This window comes from Amyelois transitella, chromosome 20, assembly GCF_032362555.1.
Source record: "Amyelois transitella isolate CPQ chromosome 20, ilAmyTran1.1, whole genome shotgun sequence".
In the NCBI taxonomy this organism is placed as follows: domain Eukaryota; kingdom Metazoa; phylum Arthropoda; class Insecta; order Lepidoptera; family Pyralidae; genus Amyelois; species Amyelois transitella.
This window is the reverse complement of record NC_083523.1, coordinates 4,591,457-4,613,666: the sequence shown is the minus strand read 5'-3', so window position 1 is coordinate 4,613,666 and position 22,210 is coordinate 4,591,457. Positions and strand designations below refer to the sequence as shown.

General features: G+C 35.9%; 3 protein-coding genes across 3 annotated transcripts; 2 read left to right on the top strand and 1 right to left on the bottom strand.

Moving 5' to 3' along the window:
* Positions 1 to 295: 295 nt before the first annotated feature.
* Positions 296 to 4,187, top strand: LOC106131421 (regucalcin). The gene is made up of 6 exons (XM_013330533.2): positions 296 to 397; positions 732 to 891; positions 1,155 to 1,352; positions 1,722 to 1,940; positions 2,352 to 2,470; positions 3,804 to 4,187. The coding sequence occupies exons 1-6, from the start codon at positions 296 to 298 to the stop codon at positions 4,038 to 4,040; spliced, it is 1,035 nt and encodes a 344-aa protein (XP_013185987.2). The 3' UTR covers positions 4,041 to 4,187.
* A 443-nt stretch (positions 4,188 to 4,630) lies between these two features.
* On the top strand, positions 4,631 to 7,622 carry LOC106131419 (regucalcin). Its single transcript, XM_060950132.1, has 6 exons — positions 4,631 to 4,649; positions 4,724 to 5,035; positions 5,264 to 5,461; positions 5,705 to 5,920; positions 6,269 to 6,384; positions 7,156 to 7,622. The coding sequence occupies exons 1-6, from the start codon at positions 4,631 to 4,633 to the stop codon at positions 7,405 to 7,407; spliced, it is 1,113 nt and encodes a 370-aa protein (XP_060806115.1). The 3' UTR covers positions 7,408 to 7,622.
* Positions 7,623 to 7,624: 2 nt separating this feature from the next.
* On the bottom strand, positions 7,625 to 22,210 carry LOC106131591 (biotin--protein ligase). The gene is made up of 14 exons (XM_060949956.1): positions 21,763 to 22,210; positions 21,347 to 21,606; positions 20,412 to 20,565; positions 19,459 to 20,278; positions 18,949 to 19,144; positions 18,408 to 18,532; positions 16,890 to 17,022; positions 16,440 to 16,616; positions 13,050 to 13,238; positions 12,058 to 12,243; positions 11,839 to 11,945; positions 11,267 to 11,367; positions 10,556 to 10,772; positions 7,625 to 10,180 (listed from the first exon to the last, which is right to left on the bottom strand). Exons 1-14 carry the CDS (start codon positions 21,896 to 21,898, stop codon positions 10,006 to 10,008), a joined length of 2,976 nt encoding a protein of 991 aa, XP_060805939.1. The 5' UTR covers positions 21,899 to 22,210; the 3' UTR covers positions 7,625 to 10,005.

The following is a 22,210-nucleotide window of genomic DNA, read 5'->3' as shown; positions in this document are numbered from 1 at the left end:
GGCAATATATCTATTAAATTTAAGAAACAAAAATTCGCCAACTCTCGCACTGGTAACTTTTTGAAACGCTCCTATACAACTTGTGATAATATTTGCAAAATCTATGCCACATACGAGATTTCATTCGTCTATTTTCCCTTTGTTTCCCTTCCGCGTAATAGCAATTTTTTTAAATTTTATTTTATACCAAAACAATACGACTCCGTCCGGTAAAACGACGCGACAACTTTGTTTTATTTTGACTACAAATGAATCTGATAGCGTTTAGTACTGCTTTTGTTGTCATTCCGGAATCATGATAAATTGTGTTATAATTTTATTGTGTTTGAGTAGTGCAACCCAAGCTAATAGGAAAAAACATAAGAAGAGTGGTAATGAAAATTATAGGATATCAATGGTAAGTTTTTGTGTTTTACTTTATTTTCATTTTGTGGGTATTAAAAGTGAGTTTAATTGAGAAAGACTGTAAGTAATAATATTCTTATAATTTTTTACCTATAATAAATTATAAATTCTATACTCCATACCGTAATAGTAAATACTACTAGGTGTATACTATAGATAAATTTCAAACTCATCTCTCATTTTATTCTGGTTATAGATTCCTTAATTATATTATTCCACTTAAAAAATTTATTTTCTATAAACTACAAATATTTAAAAGTAAATACTACCTACTGCTTATGTAGCTACGTTAACTTTCAAACTCATCCTTCAGAAAATGTGCTTAGGTGTCATTAGAGAATTACCCAAGTGAGCCAGCGCTGTTCACCCATGGTGAGAGTCCCGTCTGGGACCCGAAGAGTAATACGTTGTTGTTTGTGGACGTTCATGAGCAAAACGTGCATCGATTAGACTATGCATCGGGGAAAATTCACACAAAACATATAGGTAAGTTATCCCAGAGCGTGAGTATTAACTACAAGTATCTTTGGTTAATAACATGAAACTTAGCGTGATAGTTTATTATTAAATTGGGATTTAACCCTAAAATAATTGCAAAGGTCTAAGTAAATCACATATTGTAGCATGAAGGTATTTAATTGAACCTAACGGAACCCAACGACTAAGGATGCAATTAAGACCACACAGAAATAATTAACATACCTATACAGAGACTTATTTTACGTGATAATATGAAGTTACCTTCTAAGGTTATGGGCAAGTGAACGTGGTATCGCTGGTAGCAGAGAGCTCTCGTCTGCTGGTGGCCGTGCGATCGTCCCTGTTCTTGCTGGACTGGGACGTGCCCGGGGACGCGGCGCTGCGTCTTCTGGCCACCGTGGACCACGGCCTGCCCGACAACGTCATCAACGACGGGAAGCCAGACCTCGATGGCAGGTTCTGGGCTGGTAAGTACCATGGACATAAACTTGGGTGAATTCCGTGAGTTCACCCATATGTATGAAAGCCAAGTGACGAATACAAGCAGCAGTAGCGTGATAAGAAGTCAACAGGGCGCTTTATTCCTTAATTTATATTACATACATAAAATCACGCCACTTTCCTGGAGGGGTAGGCAGAGACTACATCTTTCTACATCTACAATTTATATTATATTTCATAGTATTATTATTTTTTTATATTTTATGATATATTTTTATATTTTATACTTTATCATATTTAGCTTTTTTGTTCTTGTGTTAATAAGTTTTACTGTTTATTTATCAAATTAAAAAAAAAAAACAATGTCTAACATGGCCAATATTTAACACTATTAGGGACCAAAGGACCTCAATCAGGCGACGTCGTAGCTCCAGACAAGGCTACCTTCTACAGCTTTAACCAAGAGTCGCTGTCCCACCCCCGTGTCCAACTGCGCCCGGTGACTATCTCTAATGGACTGGTCTGGGCGTTGAATGACACCGTATTCTACTATATAGACTCGCCTACTAAGAAAATTGTGGCATTTGATTATGACGCCCGAAAAGAAGAACTGAGTAAGTAAAAAATTCCGATCTTTACCCCTTAGATCAGTTTACATCTTAAGAGCCATAAAAAAATTAAAATCTTTATCGTGTTAGCGATTAAGACCAATTATTTAAGAAACAAAATTATGATTACTTGTTGATTGCATTGAGCATTTGATATCGATCGCGTACCTAATTATTGGACTTTTCCGCTCTTGGACCGTGATCAAATGTGGGCCCAAACGTCAGACGGATGACGATTTAATTGTATGGATGAGAGATATTCAGTCGAAATTGAAGAAGAAAAATAAACTTTAGTTCTTAGTTGCTTGAAATACTATATAAACAAGTAGGTAACAAAAACATACATATATTGCGAATAATATTAAAAAAAATGCAAGTTCAAATATAGAAGAAACAATAATTTTCCTTTTAATTTAGGCAAACAACGTACAATAATAGACATAACAGAGCACGGTTTCGAGGACCCAGCCATTCCGGACGGCATGACCATCGATGACCAGGGAGATCTGTGGGTCGCCGTCATGTTCGCAGGAACGGTTAGTATTTTAAAAAACCGTTTAGTATATATAAAAAGAAAATTGCGATGGCGCGTTGTAATCGATAAGTCTGCAAAAAAGGTTCTAGTCCAAGAGCCCGTGAACGCCAGACATACCTTATTTTGTAAAAGCTGAAAGTTTCTGTAAATATGCCTCTAGTACAGGTAGGAACGATCCCCACCTATGATACTCAGGCAGTGGTTGCTTTGGCAGGTAGCAGGTAATAAAGGTATACTTTTTTCAACCTGAAATTCATTAATTTGTAAAGCTCAATTTTTGATATTTTATCCGTAATAATACACAAACTCGCGTTACTCATTGCCAGACACCTACTATGGTTGCAACCCCTTGCCAGACACCCCTAGACTATAATATTTCGTAACTCTACTTACGTCATTTTGTAAAATCTGAATTTAATACATATTTTTTGGGGAATTATTCAGACAACGTTTCTGTAGTAGCCAGACATTTTTGAAGGTTCTATTATCCTGCCAGACGCATTGGAGTGAGCCAAAGATGCAAAAGTGCGGAGTATATGTAGTAACTGGAGCGAGTGGGACAGAGCGTTCGGTTTCTTACGACGTTTCATTGCGCATCAGCTGTCGTTTATTTTGCGGTCTCTTTTACTAATTTATCAAAAAAAAAATTAAATAAAAGCATTACATACAAAATTTTGAAAACAATGTTCATTAAGAATTATATGTATAACAAAATATTAATACTGTGAAAAAACGAAACAATTAATTCATATTATTTTTAAGTTATATGAAGTTCATTTTATTCAAAAAACAAATTTATTCAAAACATATATTTAGCTGTTAAGAGCTAAACGTGGCTTGTCAGTCTGTCAAGACTGCTGGCTCTGTCTACCCCGCAAGGGATGTAGACGTGATCATATAAATGAATGAATGTTAGTTTAAATAAATAAATAAAGACTTCTACAAGTTATATATTATTCTGCTAAAAATCGTCAACATGGTTACTGACACAGACGGAATATTAACAAAGTGCATAATTTATGTTCGCACCTTACGTATGAACATACTTTATTGTTAATAATAAATAATAATAAAATCATCTTCCAATATGCATAACTATTTATAACAATTTATTATAAGTAACTTATAATAATAAAATGCAAAAATATAGTGTGTGCTTAATTCCTAAACTAGGGTGAAAAATCACTGTTTCACTGGTGCTTAGGATTTAGTAAAACACACTATGTTAAAAAAATAGCAATAACATAATAGAAAACCAGTGCCAAGTCCATACAAATTCCTAAGTATGAGCTTTTCTAGCCAAACTTTAAATTAAAGTAGCCAGTAATTTGCAGGTTCTTCACATAGATCCTGACCGCCAAACTGTGATCTCCAAATACAAACTCCCTGTATCCCGGACGACGTCACTCCAGTGGGGCGGTCCCGAACTGGACGAGTTGTTCATCACGACGGGAAAGAGCCCCGCGGTCGCGCACGAGCCCTTCGCAGGAGCCCTGTTCACTATACACGGCACGGGGAGGCGCGGCGTCCCGCCAAATTATTTTAAATTCAATGATGCTAACGAATATTGAATTACGATCTAAAGGCGACACTTCTAAAGCTATCCAATCGGCTATTTACAGTTCTGATTATTTTATTTATTGTAATTATTTTAAGACGTAAAATATAATCTTAGGAAAATTATTTTAAGTCTGTAATAAAATTACATGGTATTGTTATATATTTATTTATACGTTTGTTTTCCAAGTCTTAGGTAATTAAATTAATCGACGTAAACGTACGAGGAAAATTATTTGTATTTTTTTTTCTTAATTTAGGTATAAATAAATTGATATCTAAATTTTTAACTAACTCTTTTTTATAAATAAATGAAATAATACGTCATAACGATGCACTGTGGCTATTTTTATCAGCGTCATTTCCAAACTTAAGCTCACTCGATAAAACTAGGACATACTGATATACCTACAAATTCAGCTAACCCCAATTTGTTTCACGTATGCATGGTAATAACGAAGACTAATTGAAGCCGAGGTTATAAATACAAGTGGAATGTACTAAATAATACGTAGACAAATTTGCAATTTCTCAAGTATAAAATGTTCGGGAAATATGTTTTTATATTTGTGTTGGTTCTTTCAGTTCATTTATTAGGCGTGACATGTCATATAAGAAGAAAAGTGAGTTTGAATTTGATTATTTGCAAATTAGCTGTGGTCATTAAAGAATCAGAATTTCTGTCAAATTTTTGTAGTTGTTGTAAAGTCCGATAGTAAAAATAACGTACTTATTGCGACTACTCTCACTTACAACAGGAACTTTTTTCAGAAATATCCTTCGATTTTAAGTAGAATTAGAAGTCATAGACGACAGGAGTCAAATAAACCAATAGAAGTTATTCCGTCTGTAAACTATGCTACTTTTTCGTACACAAATGTGACATACAAACACGCAACGAGTCCGGTGTGTGACCCGGACCTTAACTTGCTGTACTGGGTGGATGCACTCAACCAAAACGTGCATGCTCTTGACTGGAACACTGGAAAACAAATTAAACGGCATATCGGTAAGATTTTAAGGCCTATTCTTCAAAGCTCAAGGTTTTTTTAGCGTAGTGTGCAAACATCAACTTTCTTCTATACTAACGTACGTGCAGACAATATTTACAATTTTTTACAAACTCATAGAGCATATATTACAGCTTCATAGTGTAAAAAATCCCTTGTCTTCTTAGACTGAGATCAGCCCTTATCTTTATATCTTTGCCTTCCTCAAAATTTCTTCTTGTTTACAGACTATGGCGAAGTTAATTTTATCGTACCGATCCAGAATAGTAACAGAGTTCTGCTTGGCGTCAAATCAGAGTTATATCTTCTTGACTGGGAAGTCGAAGGTAGCGCTGGGCTGCGACTCGTAACACTGGTGGACCAGGGGCAACCTGACAACACACTCAATGAGGGAAAGGCGGACGCGCTCGGTAGACTGTGGGCTGGTAATTCAGTAATACTTGCATACATAACATACATAAAATCATAAAATAATTGCATATTTGGTAATAATCCCTAGAAGGCTAAGACGAAACCGCCATCCGAGTGCAAAGAGGCCTCATGTAAGTGAGGTAACATGTATGGTGTCGATCTACTGATACATAAGGATGAGGGCCCAACATGGCGTTGATTACCGCCCGAAATTGAGTAATATTGTATTTCTTAAAGCTAACTGATTTTATTAAAAGGTACCAAGGGAGCACAATCTGGGAATATGGTGGTGCCCGACAACGGCGCCCTGTACAAGTTCGAGCAGCCAGACTTCTTCCCGCACGTGGTTCTGAAGCCCGTCTCCATCTCCAACGCCCTGGCGTGGTCACTGAACAACTCCGTACTATACTATATAGACTCGGCAACTAAGAAGATTGAGGCCTTCGACTTTGACTTGGAAAGGGGTCATATAAGTAAGTTTCTAATAATTCATCCTTCCATCCTAGTCTCATAGAAAAGAAAAACGAAGTATGTGTCAGCTGATTATCTTCCCGTGCATAGTAAAAGTCAATCAAGGAAAAGGCTAATAAACTTGGGGTTCTTCTTTTAGGCGATGGGCTAGCAACCTAGGACTACTTTTTTGAATTTCAATTCCATCATTAAAAGGTATACGGTTGAATGTGGCCTTTCAGTATTTGCGAGACTGTTTGCTGTCTACTCCGTAAGGGAGGAAGACGTGATTATACGTATGTTATGTGAATGTAGTATTGTTTTATTTATTACTTTAATTTTTTATTTTTTATTTAATTGTTTGTTTTCAGGCAAGCGTCGCACTATATTTGACATTACAGAATATGGATATGAAAAAGCTACACCCGATGGCATGACTATAGATAAAGATGGAATGCTTTGGGTGGCTTTGATGTTTGGAGGGTCGGTGAGTTGTCTATAAATAACTTACTTTACCACAAAAATATGAAAAATATTTTAAAGAATTTGTGTATCTGATTCATTTTTGGCCTTGAGAAGTATGATCACGTCTCGAAAGTTTCGCAGGCAACTGAACTGGCTGCCCATTCGTCTGCGTAGAAATATGAGAATACTTTGCCTTCTTCATAATATTCTCTATAATCCTGCTTACTCCTCATACCTGCGCAACCTTTGCTTGTCCTGTCGATACTCCATGCAGGTCCCATCGTAGAACCATGCTTAAACTGCCAATACGTCGTACAGCCACTTCCTCTAACTTTTTCTCTGCATGTGCCGTTAGATGGAACTCATTGCCTTCCGAGATATGTGAATTATTAAAAATTATTATTACCTCTCCAAGCCTTGCTAATTTGGAACTTATTGTATATATTTTATGTAAGTTTATTATTTGGTATTTCCATTATGTATTTTATATTTTATTTATGTATGTGTATAAATAGTTGTGTGACAGGCGTGTAGGTACTACACACACACGTGTGTGTAGTACACGCCTGTCACCCTTGCCATCATGTCACCTTTCTGGGGTCTGCTGAAAGAGATTTCTTTTGAAATAAGCAGCACCTATGTAATTTTGTTTATCATTCTCGATGTTTTCTGTGAACATAAATTAGTAAATATAGCATGAGACTTTTGTACAGTCTATCTAGCGTTCCGCGCAGAATCTACCAGTTATAGCCAGGACTTCTTAAAACTATTGTTTACTCACCGTATTTTTTAGGTTATACGAGTCGATCCAAACGCAAAGCGAATAATCGAACTATATGAGTTACCAGTTACTGGCGTGAGTTCCGTAGGTTGGGCAGGTCCCGACTTGGACCAGCTCATTGTGACCACCTCCCGAAGGAACATGGATCAGGAATTCTCATCCCACGAGCCGCTAGCAGGTTCCCTTTTTATACTAACAAATACAGGAACTGCGGGAGTACCCAGCTTTAAAGTGGCTTTCGAAAATGCTGACGAGTATCGGTAGTCTAGGATTATATAAGTATGTATGTTAAAGTGAACATTGGTATTTACTGGGATTTCTTGGGATATGAATAAAAATGTAGCCTCCAAAGTTTGTATCACAGAGTGTGAGGATAGGATTTTTGTTATGAAATTCGTTTAATTGGACTGTTGTAAAATAAATTTTGTATGGAAATAAAAAAGAAAATTTTCTGAAATAATTTATTAGAGGACAAGAATACAACGAGAATAATGTAACAAGAAATTGTATAACATCTTAGACTCCATCACCGATTTAACGTAACATCACGACACAACAGCGAAAGATGACTAGATTTTTGTTTAATAGATTAATTTTAATTACAACAATTGTGACGACACTAATGCTTAAAATATTTTAAATTGCTTAATTCTGTGATATTTAAAAGCCCACTTTAATGAGCAAGTCACAACAAAATATTTTTAAGCTGTATCTTATATATTTTGGTGTTTTTTTTTCTAATAATATAATTTTAAAGAAGCTTTTAAAATTTATTTTTCCCTTAAACCAGTATACTAAAAAATATCACTTAATGGCACTCTAAGTTAATTCCATAAAATATAAATCGAAAACTTTAAGTATATGTCAATAAATTGAAAAAATATGGCGGAAGTAGCCATGATGCTACTTTACAGTACAACCTATGAATATGAGTATATATAACTATACTGTAGGATGCGCAACCGCATACACACTTTAGGCACGTTTTCGACACACAAACCAAATATAAAAAGAGAAACTAAGCATTACACACGTTATAACTTTCATATTTTTTTCAACGCTGTATATATTGCTATTTTCTATAACAATTAATGACTAGTAGTTCTATATTTAAAGCATCTACTTGATTGTAAAAATGAAATTGTTTAACAGTGTAACACTAGTATAAAATATATTTGTTCACTATATTGTGGATTGGCAAGCAGAATCACTGAGGTAGAACAAATAAATTTGTATCAACTACAATTTGCGTTGAATGCCCAGCTTTATCGGTCGTTTTAGCTCGTATTCGAGGTGTTTGCAACGATTATACAAAATATTGCTTATAGCGTAAAATTTACTTGTATGCCGTTAGGTACACATGCACTCGTCAGTGTATTAACCAATTAAAATCAGCATTTTCCTTTCGGTTATGTATCAAATTAATTTGTTTATGAATGAATACCACAAAGGTATTTAAGAGATTCCAACACAATTTAAGTACAATTTTACACATAGCATCCAATGTGCAATTTAATTGACTACAATTATTTGCAATTTTTCAAACCATTGCCGTACTTAATCATTTAGTATCAATCATCAATTGATCATAAAATACAATTCCAGTTGGACGTCTTTCCCAGACATATAATATTGCTTTGGATATACTACTACAATTTCTATATCCACGTCCACACATTTTTTGAAGATGTTTCTGAAGAGTTTCGCTATCGATCATGAATAATAAATAACTAAGGCATTCCATCAAGCTTGCGTTCACTTTAAACTATGAACGGATTCCACCCACACATATATCAGAGTGTACCCTGATTTTACAATAATATATAAAGACACTGGCAGTGTTTTCGCTGACGTACCTATCTGATATAGTCTATGAAATAATTCACTTCTTTTTCTACAGAACGAAGAAGTTAGGCTCCATCTATATATGACTGACTCTCTTCTCTGACCTTATTCATTATTTTAAACCATCGAACATACGCGTACGTACGCGAGAAAGCATTGTAAGAAATGGAGCCTAGCTTTCATTTTTTCCAGTGTGATTTACGCAACACTATTTTTATGCTTATATTTATAATAAAGTGTTTTTTTTCTACACGTTATATGTATTATTTTATATTGGATTATACTAATTTAGATAGTGGCAGTATAGTCTAGGAAAACAAAATAATGTATATTTATTTCTGATCTACTCTATCTAAACAACTATCACAATTAAATTCTCATTCGAGTAGTAATTTAAGATTTCTATTCAGCTCGACAATAATATAGATACACTACTGACAACTATCACTCAATATTAAAGAAAATTTTATTTCCATAATACAAAACTGTGTACTAAGAACCTCAAAAAATTATAACATACATATGTAAATAAATTATATAATAAGCCTTATTCTCATAGTCCTGATACTATCAGCCAAAACTCTTATCTATAATGTCAATTTACAGATCTTAACGTTGAGCCTGACAATTGGAACTTAATTTTTTTAAATTTAGAAACGATTTTGCCCCCTATCTTACTATCGCAATGAGTTCAGCAGTTATATTGATGGTGTTGCCCTCCGGGGCGACTTGCTCTGGTGGGCGTGACCACGAGCAGCCTAACCCCATTTTAAAAATGTTATGTCAAACCAAGCCCCTCTCCCACACCGGTGATTGAACCCTACTCTACCTGCTCTAGATTACACGCGGTGAGAATCGTTTTAGTTTCGAAATTTGCCGTCAGGGCGACCTAAGCTATATAAAATAACATGTCGAAAAAAATCGAGCTCCCAGCCCTATCAGACAGACTACCGTTTACCTGAAACCTACCCCCTCCCTCCAAAAGCTGATGAGACTACCGTGTATGTAGTTACCTGTCTAGAGTTTAGGCGCGATGAGCCCCGTCATGATGTCGAAGGTGTTGCCGTCCGGCGCGACCCGGAGCTCGCCGGCGGGCGTGGCCACGAGCAGCCAGCCCGCCGCGTCCACGCCCGCCACGTGGCCCGACACGGGGGTCGATGACCCCGCTTGCAGGACGCGGATTGGCTCGCCGCTGGAAAGAGTACATTTTGATAAGCGTGTCGTTTGAATCTCCTTAAGAAGGGAGTCAAGTATTTGTCGGGGCCATAGTGGAGTATTTTAGAAAATTTTAATATTCACTCTAGAAAGTATGCTCATCATCATCATTCTCACACAAATCCAATAGATTAAGCTAAAATGTAGCAAAACGATGTAACAATAAGGAAAACATTCGTTAAGAAATTTTGCAAGTAATTATAAGACCTCAACCAAAACTTAGTGGATTACTTCATATTAGGCATGGATTACACTGAGAAAGATTAAAGTTTTCCAATGGCAAATAGAAACAATGGGAAAGAATTAGTGACATTATCAAAGAGGCCACACAGAAAGTACTGAAGTGACTCACGTGTGCATCCAATACTGGTAGTACTGCTCCAGCAATGCCTGAACACCGTTCTCCGAGTCCAGGTAATCTAGAATCCTCTCGAGCTGTGAGCAGTACCGCGCCAGGAAGATCTCGATGGAAATGGGCGCGAGGTTGGTGCCGTGGCGGCGGTTGTGGTCGGAGATTATGTCGTTGATGCAAGTTGTGGGCACGCTGTTCGTGATGTTCATGCCTGTGCCTGAAAGGGAGATATAGTATGAATTTTATTTTACACCTGGTGCGGTAGAGAAAAAAAAAACACGGTGTGTGCTAGCTGCTTCACTTCTCTAAGGGAAAGGCTAGACTAAGGAGTCTTCTTTTAGGCGATAGGATAGCCACTATCACTAAGCTTCCACATGCAGCTGACACGGGGCCAATCAGTCTTCTCAAGACTGTTTGTTCTGTCTATCGCCGTAAAGGATGAAACGTGATGAATTATGTATTATTGATTTGATCATATATATATTCATGAATCATTCGGGGTTCAAGAATTCAACAAACATAGGAACCTTAGCCTCTGTTAATAAAAAACGTTCGTTATGTGGATCGGGTTAGGTTACGCATTAAGTATGGTCGGGAGGCAGTGTCTCGAAAGGATGACAAGAATGCTGTAAAACCCATTTCACAAAGCCATTGCGGTTATTAACCATTAGATTAGTTTTGATATTATTTGTTATGGCTTTTATCCTTTACCTGTAACGATAATAATGTCATCCCCCATACAATTCGCCAGAGTGAGGTTCCCTCCAATCTTCACCTCGCGCCCGTAGTAGATGTCATTAGGCCATTTCAACCTGTAATACAAAATTGTCACAAAATTAACTCCATGTTGTACAGACTAATTAATTAACTAGTGAAAATAAAATAAAGGAATGAGTTGGAGGGAATTATAAATAATTAATCGAATTATCAACTGATTTTAAAATAACTTAAAAAATTTTAATGCTTTAGTTTCGCTACGGACTAGAACGACAAATTTAATTTTACCATTTGGTTGTCATGATTCCATATCCCATCGATCATTTTGTAGTAAAAAATGAATCTACAAAATGATGGATGGGATACGGAGTCAACATATTATTGCCTTATTATTTCAAGGTTAACCCACACCACTTGTGCCTTGATCTCTGCATTCTTCTTTTGTTCATCTGAATGACGAATGAAGATAGAGCAAAAGGTGTATGCAATGCATTAATGGCTTGTGGAAAGTCTCTGCCTATCTCTTTAGAGTTATTTTTATGTATATGTATTATGAATCTAATTACCTAATATCGAGATGTTCATAGGCGGGTTGCGACCGTATGGCTCTCACAGCCGCCAGCGCGGCCGCATGCTGTACCAGCGGAATTATCGGAGACATCTTCATCCACAACTGAAATCATTACGAATAATTGTGAAGAAGTCCATTCAAAAACAATTTTTTGGCCATAGACAATATAGTGGAGTGTGCCATAGCTACGTCCCGGCGGAGTGTAACATGCTACCTGCAGCGAGATGGCGGCGACCCCGGGCGGCGCGAGCCAGGCGTTGCGCGCCCGCCCGCGGCCGGCCCGCATCCGCCGCGCCACGGCCCCGACGCCGTGACACAGCGGACGCTCCACCATACACATCGTGGTGGTGGCTACGTCCGCGTAGATTATTAGGCGGCCGACTTGCCGCGATGTCAAATTCTGGAACGGTATAAAAAGTTAAAATACCTGTGCCGAACGACTGATATACAGGGTGACATTTAAAACAACTGCATCCTTTTAAACATAGACTATACCCATGCTTCTGAGCCGTTTGAGCCTATTTTTATTTAAATTAAACGTCATCATTTTCACATTTAAAAAACCCTCAAAAACTACGTCACACGCTTTATTAAAGACCAATACTACAAAAAGAAATTAAAACTAAAAATGTACATAAATGTCTAAATTATTTTTCTAGTATCAAGATCAAGTACAGAGTTGTCGAGATCGCTCAGCTGAATGAATTGTGTCGTTGACCTCTGAATCTTACGCGTCGCTTTTCCGCCGGCCGGGGTGATACCTATTACGTATTTAGGATCGTGGATTTTGATACTTTTATTTTTTTTCTTACTTTTTGAAATATGAACCAATATTTTTCTTTTAACGTTTTTAAATATCCTTTAGATGAGCACACTTAACCGTTAAATTTATGCAGTTGAATTAAAAGTCACCCTGCAGAAGAGAAATATAATAATTTTCATTCAATGTTTAATGGGACACATTTACCTAATTTATAAGTTTAGTTCGTTTGGCACGAAAAGTCATCAAATAATTCAGTTATTGTTTCTGAATAAATTTACAGTACTACCTTTTACAGTCGTTTTCAAGATTAATAATAATTAAAATGTATGACAGCAGTCTACGAATTTTTGTTTTTTTGAGATGGTGTTGAAAATAATCGCGAGCAAGATTTAAGTTCGCAGGTAACTATTAATGTTAAGATAACAGTAGGATTTATAACTTACATCATAATATTCAACAGTAGAGAAGTGTTCCGGGCACTCGTACACGTGGACCGGCATGAAGGTCTGCGAAGGAGGTTCTATCGCGGCTTCGTCTCTGAGGCACCACTGTATGGTCAACTCCCCAAGATTCTGCACCCGCTTGCCGGCCTCCGATGACGGGCACAACCGCTCTATAAGTGCTAATTTGTCCTGAAAATGCTCTTAGTTTTTAACAGATTGAAATTTGAATTTGGATAAGTTTTTTTTGTTACTGGATGAATTTGACTTAATATTTGAAAATAATTTTAGAGATCCGATTTCTCAGCGAAAATAGGAAGAAAATACGACCAAAACTAGTACAATTCAGAGTAAAATGACCTATTCAGATAAAGATTCATTTTTAAACTACAAACTAAGTAATATCACGTGTAAAAGAGAGATCATTTCGTTAAATAGAAGATGAACTCTAGTAATGGTTTTTAGAATAAAAGTTGATAAATGTATTTATAAATACAAATGCTAGCGTATCTACATACCAATTCCAAACGCATTTTTAAAGTCCTAACATATAATATGTACAGAGTTTACTTTTAGAAAATGAGAGCTAGCATTAAAGTTTCACCGAAATTGACTTTATGGAATTATGTAACAATTAGAGGTCTATAAAAGTTCCAAAGAGATAATACCTATATTAAGAAACATCAAAAATCATAAGAAAAAAAAACATGCATACAGGTATGAATTAATTCTTCATGAATCAAAAGCATCGACAAATTAAACCAAGAAGAAGTGAATACAAATCTCATCCGGTATAGAGTGTTGTGCCCGTATATACTAGCATATATTTTATTAAAAAAGCACAACACAAACACAGCATCAAATAAAATACAAGATAGTGCTTCAAGCAAGTATTATTTGAAGCAAGTGGTAAAATTTTGAAAACAATATATTCAAAACTGAAGCGTATGTATTACAAAAACTAGCCGGGTCGTCTAAGTGTGAGCGGCATTATACACGAGTAGGTACCAACACCTATTAGTCGGGGCTAGAGAACTAAATACTATTTTGAGACTATGCTTTGGTACTTAGGTTCGGGTCTAGGATTCTGACATTTTCTTCTTCGATATTTGCATGTATGTAGGTATTTGAAAAATTGATTGTATCCATGTATGAAGTCCACTGCAAGACTTCGAAATATTTTCATCTAGACTGTTAGGAGCCGGTGTGTACCTACCTATCTATCTAGCATCGACCTACAAGGAAAAAGGGTTCGAACTCATAGTAGGTGGTACCTACGATATACTTGCTGATATTTAACCATGTAGCATATATAGGTCACATGGCAAAATGTCAGCAACTAAAACCTGCATTTCAGCTTTAATCAACGTATTTTATTAATCTTTACAGTACATAGCTCGCTCACACTTGGAACCCCGGCGTTTAAGCCGTGTACAGCGTCCAATGGACCGCGCGCTCACCGGGGATCACACCGTCAGGTGGCCCGCGCCGCCCGACGGCCACGCCGCCTGAACAACACCCTCAATGTCACTTTATTTCATCTAAAATCAACTTAATAATGACACAGCACTATGTTTTCTTCGATTAGCATGTTCTTATTTCAAATTTGTGTAGGTTAGTGTGGTTTAAAAATACTATATTGATAAAACAGAATTACTTGTGAAACATGAACAACGTCACAAGACTAGGTAATGTTTTTGTTGTTTTGATAATTTGCTAGATTTACTCTCATTCAAAAATTAATTTCAATTTAATTTTACGTTTAGATGCTCGTATTTTATTCCTATCGCATCTCCAATGGGTGGACGGTCAATAAACGGGCGAAAAATAAACAATTCAAAAAATTACTGAACAGCACTTTTCACTAGTTAACAACAATACAACTGTCGTTTACAATGAAACTGATCATTACTTAACCCTTGTTTATTATATGTAATGAATGCACAGCGAATAAAAATCTTCTCATAATAGTATTTCTAGTTACCTCAAAAAGCAAAAACAAAATGTGTCGTGTACTGTGCAGTTTTAAGACAAACGTCACAAGAATACATAGTGCTGATGTGACGGTAGTATCGTACGTTACTTGTATCATTAGTGATGATGACCAGATGACGGTGAACTAAAAGCTTTCTACCTAAACTTAATTCCAATCAACAGTGATATGTTGTCTCATATTGAATGTATCTCGAAGTCAGTTAGAAAAGGATGATACAAATTGTCTACTTAACCGATCAGTTTTTATTGGATTAAAATAATTTGATCCTTAAATTGTGTGGTCAGTAATATATGGACCATTCTTTCAAACAATATTTTTTAAAACCAATGAAAAAATATGTATAACAATAAAATGGTATTCTCACAGATTCATTTAATCCTACTAATATTATAAATGCGAAAGTTACCGATTACGATAAAATTGGGTATGTAGGTAGCTGAAGACTCAGAATAACATATAGGTTTTTTTATCCCGGAGTTCCCACGGAATGATTATTACATATCATACTTTTCATTATAATAAAGATACTGTTTCAACGCGGACGAAGTCGCGGGCGGCCTCTAGTAAAAAATATACACGAGACAAATTACTTAGGCTGTGTTAGCCACGAAATAAGTTCGAAACTTATGTTACGAGATAATAACTCAAAGATATACAAAGAATTATCTTTAATCAATCTGTGAGAAAACCCGAGAAAGTAAAGGTATGATTTTTCATACCAAATTGTTATTGTTAACTTATTTTTAAATTTAGTACACCAAATAAAATATGTTTGAACAAGAAAGCAATTAAATAATATATTGCGGACACAGAAAATTATTTTTATTTACACATCAAAACTTTTATAACATAAGGTAAAGTGTACTAAATCTATATTCGTTGAAAAGTGTATAAATTAATGCCTCTGGTCAGACTACATTGTTTGCCTATATATAACTCATACATCTAAATATATGCAGCTATCACAATAACAAGTTACTATTATAGTGTTCTGAATATTTCTTATTATTTACATAGACGTTTATATTAACTATCGTTAATATAAGTATTAATATAATTTTATTAAAAAAGGGATATGATATGGTAACATTTATATACAGATCTTATAGAGATCAAAAATTCTATTGTGCTTAACTCATTGGCGTAGGATGGGATGGGCTGGGTGGGCCATGCCAACCCCAGGATAGTAAGTGTATGGTTCTCTGCTAGGTCTTACTACGTACGTATATAAAATAACAGAATTTATTGCACAGGATTTGGTAGAAAAGGTGGAATAATATAATACCTTATCGCATTCTCAACTAGTTAACCAGTTTTATCAACATAGTATAAACGTCTACGCTCAGCAATCTACTATAATGGCGATGCGAAAATACACCGGAGCTACTGTCACTTACCACGTGGTTCCCGAGAAAGAACCCCCGGGTGAATTCCACCTCCACTATCTGATGGGGGTCCCGCACGTGGAGCCCCAAGATGTCTCCCATGATCTTGTGCAGGATCCCTATCCTGGCCTCGTTGCTTTTCACGGCTTCCTCGCCGAGGTAGTCGCATGGGTCCGCTTCTAAGTGAATCTAGGGGTGATTAAATAATATTTTTTTATTTTATCGAATGAGTTATCGAGAACAGTAAATACTGGTCATATAAGTATGACATGCCAGTATGTCCATCAAGAAACGGTGCTCTTTTTAACAAAGCACGCAACACAAGATAATGTTCGCGGAGTCACAATGCGGGAAAATATTAAGAATTGTCAAGAATTTTCAAATCTGGAACCAAATCTTCTTCCCATTGGACAGTGAAAAACCAATAATTTAGATTAGTTTAAGTAGCCAATGGGAACACACCTGTGAAAAGATAGCTTGCCCACTATTGGTGAGATCGGTGGCCAGCAGCAAGGACGGTGTTCGCCAGGTTTCCTCCGAAGCCAGGACCTGGATGTCTAGCTCGTGGCCCGGGTGACCAGTATATTTGGACGGCCTGGTAATTATCAAACATGGTTCTTATTTCTGTCAAAATGTGAGCCCAATGTACAGGAAACAAAGAAATCGGAATAATGCCATACTTATTGTATTTGACTCACATATGTAAATACCTAGATCTATTTGTGTGATTCGACTATTCTGGTATACGCTATTTGTCAATCTTTTATAATGTTCTAATGTGTCAAATAAAACTCAGAATTGGGACGCTATATGAAAACGTTTAGTGACTGATGGTGGTGATTACAATCTGTTGCGACGTCACATTTACAAGTACTTACTACTTAAGCACTTCTAGTATTATAAGTACAATTTGATTTCTATAATCCTTTATGATAAGGTAAAATTTTTTTTTGTCATGCCAATCGTTTTAAAATATTAACAAGATCGGCTGATTGAAAAATGAGGGCATATAAATTTTACTTTCACAAGTTGTTTGGTAAACTCAATGTTGCTAGCAATATAAACGAAGCATTAATAACTAGGTATACAACTTCGAAGTTCAAAATATTAAAAACAGGCTTGATGAGGGAAGGGATATAATAGCATGCAAATAATTTTAATCGATATATAAATAAATACAGGTATTAAACGCGCACGTAACGTACGTATGACCGGTCGCTCCGTGACCACGGATCATTATAACATCCGAGATAAGATTTAGTTACGTTACGTATGTGTTTAATACCAGTATTATTTATAAAAGCGAGAGTTTAATATTGGTTAATTTTAATCGAGACTTTTATCGTAAGTTTTAATTTATCATAAGCCATGTTTCAAATATAATGGCGTGACATAATTTTAAAAGTCGCATGCTTCAGAAAATAAATAATTGTATTTGATGGTCTTTTTCATATATGTTAAAAAAATTGTTCTCTACAGTATAACTCTATAATAAATATATTGTGAATAAAAACTTAAATTATGCACTATTTTTAAATAAAATATAGCAAATATGTCAGAGTTAAAAATTGCATACCGATAAATATTATTTTCCTGACTTGCTCTGAAAATGCATTGAACATTTCAGTGGATAGGTACAAGAGTAATATTATCAGCATTAGATTATTATATTAGCAAAATATTGATTTCTGGTTCCTCCTGGTGTTAGTCCCGGTTACACTCTTATCTCTTTTAAGAGAAGCTTGGGGTGAACCTTATTTACCAGGTCCGGAATGGGAAAGCAAAGATTTTAAAAAGTACAACTCCCGTTTGACCTCCGCGACCTTTGCAGACCTAACCCATATTGGATCACGGTTACACAGCTAGCATTTACACAGCCAGGGTGCCTGAAGATGTTGGTTTCCTTTCTAAAAGAGCATTGGTTAGTAATCATACTGATGTACAAAATTGTATGAATAAAGATAAATATTGATAACTTACTGTCTATCACTCTCAGTGGAGAATTGTTTTTTAGCGGGCGACGCTTGGTAGCAAAATATGTGATGCTTCATTTTGACTGACTGCCATTTGTCATAGGAAAATTGTACTACTTCATTTTCTCGAACCTTAAAAATAATTATTTTGTTAGATAAAATTATTGACTATTAAATATATCTACATAATCTTTTTTTTTTGGTTATTAATTATTTTATATGTCATCATTTTCATCACTGTCTTCAAATATTTCCGGCATTGAAAGTGATCTGAATGTAGTGTCTTTCTGCTCAAAGCAGTTATTTTTAGACCAGATCAGTTGATGCTGAAAAAACATAGTGCATGCCAGCTGCTTGTACACATTGTTATAAACTTGTTGTTGTATTTAAAATGCCTAATAAGGCCCTGGGCTGTCTGCTAATTCGGTCTAATACAGATTTCCTGATGTATAATTCTCTGAGCAGCTCTGAGTCTTGCATGAGGTCCATAGTAATTTTATTATGTTTCTCTGTGCTTTTTATTTTTTATGAATCTCGGAAATACATACTTCAGCAGTCTTATAATACGGCAGCACGGTATGCAGCAAGTCGGAGCAGAGAGCCAGTAAGCGGCCGCCGTCCAGCAGATGCGCCAGTAGGAGCGGCGCAGCGCGGCCCACGCAGCCCGCCACCGCCACCAGCGCCGCGCGCCCGCGCCACGCGCCCGCCTCCAGGGCGGAACGAGACACGCTGTATAACGTGTACCTGACACATACAATTAATCTAACTAATCTAATATAATAACGATTTAAGAATAAGGTAAGAGGATGACTGAAAGCAAGTGGACTAAGAAATATACAAGGAGATTGTGAATAGGAACATTAGAGAAGGAAAGCCTACAAGAACAAACTTTGATTTTACATCCTGGGAAAAAGCAGATCAACAGTACCCTAAGCCGACGAGAAAAAACAAGTATGGAAATAAGGTAATTTCTCGAGATAAAAGGAAGTAAACTGTCGTTAGGGCCATATCTCGGCCAGTAGCAAACTAGAACCTAAACTACAAATATAAATACAAACCTCTCGCAATCCAAGACTTTTCTTAACGACGCCTCGAGATTATCTCTAGCCACTATACTATCTGAATATATCACCACATTCGGCGACTTAGTATTAACTAATGGACGGGAACATTTCGCCGATTTCGGCGTACTTTGTTGAGACGAAGAGGCATTTTGAGTATCTTCTTTGATCTGTGGAAACGTCTCTACAATTGGTTGGGACTTTTTTGGGTCTGTTCTGCTCACTATTCTTTTGTGAGTTGTGACAGATTTAATTTGACTGGATATATTGAGTAACGAAGTGGACAGTTGACTAGTGCCTTTCTTCAAATCTAACTTTAAACTTGATTTTTTGGGTGTAATATTATGTTGTATTTCCACAGTCACATTCTCAACAACCAAATCATTTTCGTTAGATTCTTTTTTCTTTTCTGGAGTTCTTTCTAATTTTTTCTCAACTCTTTCAATTATCTGCTCTGGCGTGTCTTGAATGTTTATGTCAAATGGTTGTGCCTTTTCTGGAGATTTTTGATCTTCTGCAGATTTATCATCTTCTTCAGCTGAGGCTGTTAGAGACTTGGTTGTATTGACACTAACATCTGCTAAGGTAATTCTCTTACTAGGCACATCTAATGTGAGATCATGACTTCCATTCATTTCTATACCATTCCTTATTTCTGATTTGATATCTACAACTTTGGACAGCTTTCTAAGTAGAGCAGCATGCACTTGCCACTGGAATTCATTGTGTGGGCATTTCAGACTATGTTGTATATCACTTCGCAGACTTCTCATTGAGGGGTCAGTAGCTTTGTTTGGTTCACCAGATAATTGGACAGCTAAAAATATAAATCACTCTTAGATAAACGTAAAACAAGAGAACATCTTTCATATTCTAAATGTAAGGAAAATAAACTTCTGCACTGCATAAGTCCAATTTTAGCTTATAATAAAACTAAGTAACATACTTACTTTGAACTCTAACAACTGGTAATTTGTGGTCTATGACAAATTCTCCGCCAACAAAATTAAAACCAATGGCACTAAGATTTTCTATATTAGTCTTCAAAACAATTGCTAAATGTGAACCCGCCTTCCAAGCCACTGGTTGGCCTACATTCTCAAGCTGAAACATTAACATAATTAACACTTAGCAATGTCACAAATACAAACAGTAATTATAATGCAGATAGGACGTAAAAAAAATAAAATACAAAAATCTATTCAAATCTATTTATTTTATAAAAATATGGTATTCTGTATTGGCTATATTTTTCTAGAGTTACAACATTTTATTGGTTAATTAACATTGAGAAAAAAGATATCTAAAATTGCTTTAATAGCAAGTGTAACTTTTTTGTTCAAAGATCTTTATTTTTCTCAGTAAGGTATACCAGACAATTACTTGAGAACAATACATCTTTTAGTATACAATTTTCGTCCTGCCATAGAACATTAATGAAAGCTTAAGGTACTTGTAGCACTGTACAATAACACTACAATGCACAATTATACATTTTTAAATAAATCTAGATTATGTATGTATGTTTTCCTAGGAATGGGTAAGATATTCAGAGAGCTTTGTGATATAAAAAAGCAATATCTTTATATTCAAATGTATAATGAGTTTCCATTTAGAAAACATCGTGATGATACTTGCACATTCAGGCAACTGAATGTGTAACCATGGATCCAATATGGGTTAGGTTTACTTGCAAAGGTTGAGGAGGTCAGATAGGGAATCGCATGTAAAAACTTGACTCACCCAGTCCAGGATTCATAATCAAAGGTATACCCCAGTCTCATTTTCAGAGGGATGAGGATGTTACCAGGACTGAAGCCAGGAGGAAGAAGAAGTAGGTCAAAGAAATAAGATAAACATAAATTTTATAAACAGGAAATCTTACATAAGTTATATCATGATGTGAGCTGGCTTCATGTGGTTCCATTTCACATTCAAACAGAACTTCAACATCCATATCTGTGATAGGACACTGTTCCCCGGAACCCAATGGCAGGCCTCCATTACATGAAACCCAGTCATTAATCTCTATGCACTGTGTAGGTTTCATACTGCAAATCCTTGTTGTATTTGTATAATCTAGCAAATCACACAGGTAGGCATTTTTTGGATTGGTACACAACTTCGAACTTAATGTTGGTGTTTCTGTAAATATTACCAAAAATAGAAAATTATTTATCTGGTGTTTCACGATTAGTAAAATATTATCTAAGAGTTTGGCGGCAAGAGACAAATACCAACACCCTCAGGATAATATATAAGTAATAAGAAAGTGAAGACGGTGAAACTAAATGATCTTACCTACTGCATTTTCCGGTACTTTGCAAAATGCAACACTGGTATTCCCGCTTAGAAATTCCAACAGGCGGGCCCTGAACGACCTGATACGCCAAGTTTTTATGAAAGTCATAGCTATGTAAATCGGCGTGAACAACATGATTATATCACTCGCAGAACTCCAACCAGAACCACAACACAAAAACAATGTTTCAAGATATCATTTTCAATAATAAATATTGAAATAAGTTATCGATTCTAAAGTCCATCGAAGAAAGATCGACGTAACGTAATATAATAAATTTATACTGAATAAAATATAAGAAGATATGTATGCCTTGCTCTTTATAATACAAGCCTGCGATGCCTAAGAAAATAGGACTTATTAAGATAAATTTTGCTTCAAATATTAATTCAGAAATTCTTTAGACCTCATACATTCCCGTAAAACCAAGATCGTTCCATTCCGTTT

Excerpts from the sequence above, each read along its gene's own strand:
- LOC106131421 (XM_013330533.2), top strand. The coding sequence starts at position 296 with ATGATAAATTGTGTTATAATTTTATTGTGTTTGAGTAGTGCAACCCAA. Across the intron at positions 1,941-2,351 it reads CGCCCGAAAAGAAGAACTGA|GCAAACAACGTACAATAATA; the intron begins GTAAGTAAAAAA and ends CTTTTAATTTAG. Across the intron at positions 2,471-3,803 it reads CCGTCATGTTCGCAGGAACG|GTTCTTCACATAGATCCTGA; the intron begins GTTAGTATTTTA and ends AGTAATTTGCAG.
- LOC106131419 (XM_060950132.1), top strand. Across the intron at positions 5,036-5,263 it reads ACAAATTAAACGGCATATCG|ACTATGGCGAAGTTAATTTT; the intron begins GTAAGATTTTAA and ends TCTTGTTTACAG. Across the intron at positions 6,385-7,155 it reads CTTTGATGTTTGGAGGGTCG|GTTATACGAGTCGATCCAAA; the intron begins GTGAGTTGTCTA and ends CGTATTTTTTAG.
- LOC106131591 (XM_060949956.1), bottom strand. The coding sequence starts at position 21,898 with ATGTTGTTCACGCCGATTTACATAGCTATGACTTTCATAAAAACTTGG. Across the intron at positions 21,607-21,762 it reads AGTACCGGAAAATGCAGTAG|AAACACCAACATTAAGTTCG; the intron begins GTAAGATCATTT and ends TAATATTTACAG. Across the intron at positions 10,181-10,555 it reads TACCAGTATTGGATGCACAC|CGGCGAGCCAATCCGCGTCC; the intron begins GTGAGTCACTTC and ends TACTCTTTCCAG.